General features: G+C 39.8%; 1 protein-coding gene across 1 annotated transcript; it reads left to right on the forward strand.

The window, feature by feature from the left end:
- Nucleotides 1-80: 80 nt before the first annotated feature.
- On the forward strand, nucleotides 81-1,350 carry LOC101063936 (stonustoxin subunit beta-like). Its single transcript, XM_003961416.2, has 4 exons — nucleotides 81-213; nucleotides 341-403; nucleotides 502-641; nucleotides 734-1,350. The coding sequence occupies exons 1-4, from the start codon at nucleotides 156-158 to the stop codon at nucleotides 1,142-1,144; spliced, it is 672 nt and encodes a 223-aa protein (XP_003961465.2). The 5' UTR covers nucleotides 81-155; the 3' UTR covers nucleotides 1,145-1,350.
- Nucleotides 1,351-6,159: the final 4,809 nt, after the last annotated feature.

The following is a 6,159-nucleotide window of genomic DNA, read 5'->3' on the forward strand; positions in this document are numbered from 1 at the left end:
TCACTTACGAAATGTCTTTGACGCGGCTCCCCCCCAGGGCTTCCACCGGGGGTATAAAAGTCAGGTGGAAGGAGGAGAGTTTGCATCTTTGCTCCGGCTGAATGTCAGTGTTTCTGGAAGCTTCAGGACGTGGATGATCAACGCAGAGCGTCGAGATGCCGACGACCAAACCCAATTCCAGGTTGATTTTATCGGAGACTAATTGCAAACAAGGTGTGCAGGAATTAGTCGTGTTATTTCTCTATGTTCACTGGTTAATAAAGTGCGGAATGAATGGATGAATGGCGGATTAGCTCAGACCAGCTCACCCTAGCGGCAGTTCTGCTTTTCTTACCTACAGAGAATGTTTCCAGTTATGTCCCGAACATCCCAGAGCCAACAAACAGAGCTGATCTCCTGACCCGTACGAGCAGATTTCCTTATCCCAACTTATATATCAACACAGGTTTTATTCATCTATTTGTTCTTTTAATCAACCGAAAACAACATTCTTTCTTTTAGACTGGAAAAAGTTGTGTTTGGATGACAAGACCGCCAACAAAATGTTGTGGATTTCCGACGGCGGCTCCAAAGTTTGTCGAAGAACAAAGGAGGTTTGTCCCGTCCTGGACAGGCCGGAGAGATACGAGTACTCTCCACAGGTACGTCACACATACAGCTATTTATTTACCTGACAACTACTGAAGGAAACACATCACTTTTCTTTGCTTGTTTGTTTTCCGTTCCCTCAAAGGTGGTGTGCAAAGAGGTCATTTGGAACATGAGGGCTTACTGGGAGGTGGAGTTCTCAGGTTGGGTGGTAATTGGAGCCACATATGAAGGAGCAGGGAGGAGGGCCAGTTCTGGGCCCAGTGGCCTTGGAGAAAATGAGGAGTCCTGGGGTCTCTGCTGGTCGGGAACGCAGTACGAGATCTGGTTCAATGGAATCAAGAAAGACATAACCGATGTCCCTTTTTGCTCTACGATTGGAGTTTATCTCGACCAGCCCGCAGGGATTATAACTTTTTATGCCGTGACCGGGGAGGGAGCAGAACGAGAGGCTCAACTGTTGCACAAAGTTGAGACGTCCATGGATCAAAGGATTCTTCCCGGTTTCTGGATTGGGATTCAATCTTCCTGCACAATCCTCAAGATACCGGAGTGAAATGTCACCTTTTACCTCTTTAATCAGCAAATGTCTGGAATTGTTTGTGATCACATGCATCACTTCAGTTCTAGTCTGGATGATAAACTTTCTAAATGTTTGCTTGAGAAATATTTTTGCATTGTTTTATGCATTATAGTTTACTGATACTCTTTTATTGTTGCGCAAAGAAATAAATCATTGCTATAAATGGAACTTTTGTTTAATCCTGAGTGATTTCGTGTTTTTTGGGCATCCTCTGGATGCCGTTTACACCGTCATGTGTTTGCTTTGTAGTTAAACGGACTCACTTTGGTTTGTACGAAGCTCCAATTCAAAGAGCCCGTTCCCAGCCGTGACAGGTGGGACGTCCGCTCCTGTCACCTTCACACCTAGAAGCGTGAGCTTTACAGGAGCTAAAAGCAGGACAGCCAGACAAACCCATAGATGTCACACTCACGCATCCTCATTTAACAAATGCCAAGTGGACTCACAGCCCCAGAGACGACACGCAGGGTTCAGCACCGGACCATAACTCATGCATTTATGTGCTGTCTTTTTCTGAACAAAGGTCGTGTTTCCAAAGCAACTAATGTGAAAGAATATGAAGAAATGGGCTCCTTAAACCACTGCTGTAAAAATATTTAAGCTCAAATTATAATCATAACTTTAATGCTCCATAGGTTTTAAATTAAAAAGTGGAATGTATCAGTTGTAATGCTAAACCTTTATTGAATAATCACATTTTTTTAAAATATTGACGCTCCACACATTCGGTTAAAGTAATTGCACTCCGACTGCTTCTTTTACGCTAAAAATCTTAAATTGATTGCAAAGAGGAAGCAAAAGTGAAGTGGAGACGTGGAAACGCTGCTGTAAACTGTCGCACTCAGGAGCCAAAGGTGGCGCTGCAGCAACCTCCATGCAAACATTGGTGGAGGCTCTGCTGCAAAATGTCTCTAAAATGTCTCTAAAATGTCTCTAAACATGTTATAAAACAGTTTCTGGTCTCCTCAAAGGTCAAAGCTGCAAATATGATTGTGGATTTAATCAAGTCATTGATTTGATTGTGAAAATATTGTTTTATTTTAAAATAAAGAAACTTGGTCAAATCTGATATCAAAATATAAAACTTGCAAACAAATAAATAAATTAGATTAGATTAGATTAGATCATTAAATCTGATCAGATTTTTCAGCATGTTTTGTCTTCTTGTCTCATTTTCCAGCTGAGAATCAAGCACGAAGGCATAAATACTTTTGAAGATGTAATAGGATGTTTGGAGCGTAATTAGTTTGAGTGCGAAGTCTATAAGCACCCCCAGTTAAACCTCCAGGGCAAAAATCTGTGGAGGCCGAAAGCAAAAACAACTGCAGACGATGATCTAAGAATAATCAGATGGGGTGCTTATGTGAGGAATGTGAGTGAGCGGTAATTCTAAGCTTGTGTCAGCATTAGTTATGTAAGTGACACATATAGCCTGACATATTCCTGGAGGGGAGCATGTCCTTTAGGGTTCCAAGCATTATCCTTAAAACTAAAGCTGAAAGCCAGGCAGCAAATATGCAGAAACCAGGTTTGACATAAAGATATTACTCTTTTTAAGGTCTCCTCTTCAAACCAGCTGCTTATATTACATTTGTGCCTAATTAAACCCATTAACATAGGTTTATTCCCATCTGGAGCAACACCAGCCACTATTGACACCGCTAGTGCCAAAGGGGCTTCAGTCACTGTGGGGAGCTGATGGGGATTATTAGAGAAATATAGAACATCTCAAAGTGTTTTTCATTATCTGTATTCACTTGTTCACACTGGGATCTAAACATGAACTCTGCATCACCAGATATGTGGCACAACTTTAAGATTATACCCAAACTACAGCTGCTCCTAAAATGGATGACAACAACAACAACAACAATAATGATGATGATGATGATGATGATGATAATAATAACAACAACAACAACAACAATAATAATAATAATAATAATAATAATAATAATAATAATAATAATAATAATAATAGATTCGTGAAAGTGAAAAGTTGGAAATTGAGTTTAAAAAAAGTCATTAAGTTTAAAATTCTTTTCAATCCTGTTTACATCACTGGAATGTGTTCCAACAAACTCGATTAATTTGATTTAAATTTTAGAAACACTTGCTCACAAACACAGAGACTGAAACACTGATTGAAAATGACTGCGCATGGGGCACACATCTTGTATATTAATAAATATTATTAATTGTTTTATAAAACGTGTGCTGGATCTCACAGAAAAGGGAAACCCCACAAACCACCCGACACAAAACACCACAACTAGACCAACAACAATCCAAGACCAACACGAAGAGTATTAACTGTACTTTCTTTATTTTATCCCTCTTTAATTTGAAGAATTTAATTCTTTTCCCTTGGAGGTAATGTCTTTGTAAATGACTTTTTTTTTTGGTTGTGACCTCTATTCAGGGGTGTTTTAAGTTATTGAATACAACAGCGCCCTCTGCTGTCAGTTTAAATACATTACACGCAACATTCGTCGCTTCGCAGTGTTCCGTCTGTGTTGCTGTAATATTCTGAATCTATTCTCTTTATTTATTATATGCTTTACAAAATATGTAATTGGAAATTACACGCTTTCGAACATTAGAGGAATAAGAAGTGGGTGAAAGAAAGGGGGTATGGGATACATATGTCTATTTAATGCATCAATTAAATAACAGCGCCATCTGTTGGACTGTTTGAATTAATTAAATTAGATTATGTTGCATATTGGAGTCCAATTATAACTGACTGTTCTGTTCAACTTAGTATAATAGTACACTAATATTAAGTGTAGACTTGTAATGCAATCACTGTTGGTGAATGGATCTCTGAGCTTGTTGGAAGGGTCTGTTCAGGCAGCATGATGTGAAATGTAAATGATGTATAAATGGGAGTGAGGCCTCAAGCCCCTCAACTGCCTCAAAGAGACGATGTTATTACTATGGTCTGTAGATTCTTTGTAAAAGCGTGGGAAGTGATGTTGCTGCGGTCTGATCTCGACAAAGGTGCTGGTGTCTTTAGCCCATGAAAGGCTCTTTGTAAGCTAAGCTGTGATCATTGTTTATGATAAGAAACTTTTGAAGTAGTACTTAACACAACAAGTCAAACAGGGAACAGCAGAGGGATCAGCACAGCCATGGAGGGCTCCAGTGGTCAGGATGATGGTTGAGACATTCTTTTATCATGTTACTGAGTGTTGTATCATGTTGTTGAATCCAGGGTTCAGGGTTGTGCTGGGTTAAGGTCTGGTGCAGCACAACCCCTTTTCAGAAATGTTAAAAATGGATATCAGACAGAGAGATCGCTTGTTGAGAGCTGTTGGCTCAGTAGTTGAACATTTTTGGTTACACTGTTAGAAAAAGACCGTCGTTTTTACAGAAAAAAGCTGGCAGCTGGAGTTACCAGAGAATTCCTGTAAAAAAACCCAACAAGACAGTAGATAAATTTACAAAGAAAATATGTAAATGGTTTTACAGGCTGAACTGTTAATTCTACAAAAAAAATCTATCAATTTCATGGATCATTGTTGTATATAAATAGATCATTTCCTGTACTTTTTACATGTAACTACTTATTGTGCGTCAATAAATTGTAAAATTAACGTGGGAAAAACAGTCAAAAAACGATTTAAACTGGTAGAACAACAGTAAAACTTTGCATGTTAAATGGAGCTGTTCTGTATATTATACATACAAGCTACTCATTATATGCTGTAGTTGTATGTTTTAATAATCAGTTTAAAATGATTAGAACTACACCAAAAAAATGCAAAAATACATCATGATAAAAGACAAGAGAATATCACTTTTAGGACATTTATTGAACAGCCATTGTGATTAGTTGCAAACAATTAGATTCACTTTTTCAAAATATAGAGCATGCAAAGACGTTGGGGTCCAGGGTTGTGTTGTTGGTTTCTTCCTGCAGTTGCTTGGAGGAGCCACTCATCAGCCACGGCTGGCGCCGCAGCTACCTGCGGGCTCTCTTCAATCTACCGTGCCATTTAAGGACAGAACTCCCGTGTGTTGTGGCTTTGATGCTTTGTTCTGCCTGTTCCCCTTGCGTCTTCCCTGCTTGTTCGAGGTCTCCATGCCGTCCGCTGGACCGGTGAACGTGCAGAACAAGACTCCCGAGTTTCCTGCAATCCAGGAGGACGGCTTCTGTCTTCCTTGTGTGTTCCCATCAATAAAACTCATTTGGACCTTTTATCACTGTGTTCTGGCCTGCTTTTGGGTCCACGAGACACCCGTCCCGTAACAGAACTCTCTGGCCAGTGTTAGGACACAGTGATACAGTAGACTCACCCTCACCTTTTTTTTAAAGCCCAACATAGGTTTTATTGACGAAACAAACTTCTGCATGATTATACATGAACAAATAATCACTTCAAATCAGACAAAATTCAAATGTAAAACATTTGGCAACATAAAAGATTTCCATCATCTTTTCACAGTAACTGTGTGTAAAACCTTTACGTTCTTTTTAATGTTTATGTTTTCACATTCCTCTGATCGTTAAATCATAATTAATATCATTAATGTCATTTAAGACATTTCCCATGATCCTAAAGTTCACCGCACACGTTGATTGTGCCCCACAAGTAGTCGATTGTGCAAGAGTAGCTGGGATGTACCCGTGCAGCTGTCAGTCAGCCGGGCTGATGGGACAGAATGCATGATGGGAGGGGGCTGTAAATACAGGCAGGGCATGAACTGAACATCCGGGGCATCTGAAGTCGTGACCTTCCTGGGTTAAAAACAAGTCTGCACATGTGAGATACTAATTATAAAGTGGCATGGTTAGCATGTGTGGGAAGCACTGGTGTGTGTGTATTGTCCAAAGTTTTTGAAGTTCTTTACTGGTGGTCAACACCATTTCTTGAGCGAGTGTTTGGTTTTATTCTTTAGCTGAGTGTAGAATTTCAACATGGTGCCGGCGAACATTGGGTCTGCTTTTCTGCAAGAGTAAATTTAGCCCTGGTATCTGTCCT

This window comes from Takifugu rubripes, chromosome 1 (genome assembly GCF_901000725.2).
Source record: "Takifugu rubripes chromosome 1, fTakRub1.2, whole genome shotgun sequence".
Taxonomy (NCBI): Eukaryota; Metazoa; Chordata; class Actinopteri; order Tetraodontiformes; family Tetraodontidae; genus Takifugu; species Takifugu rubripes.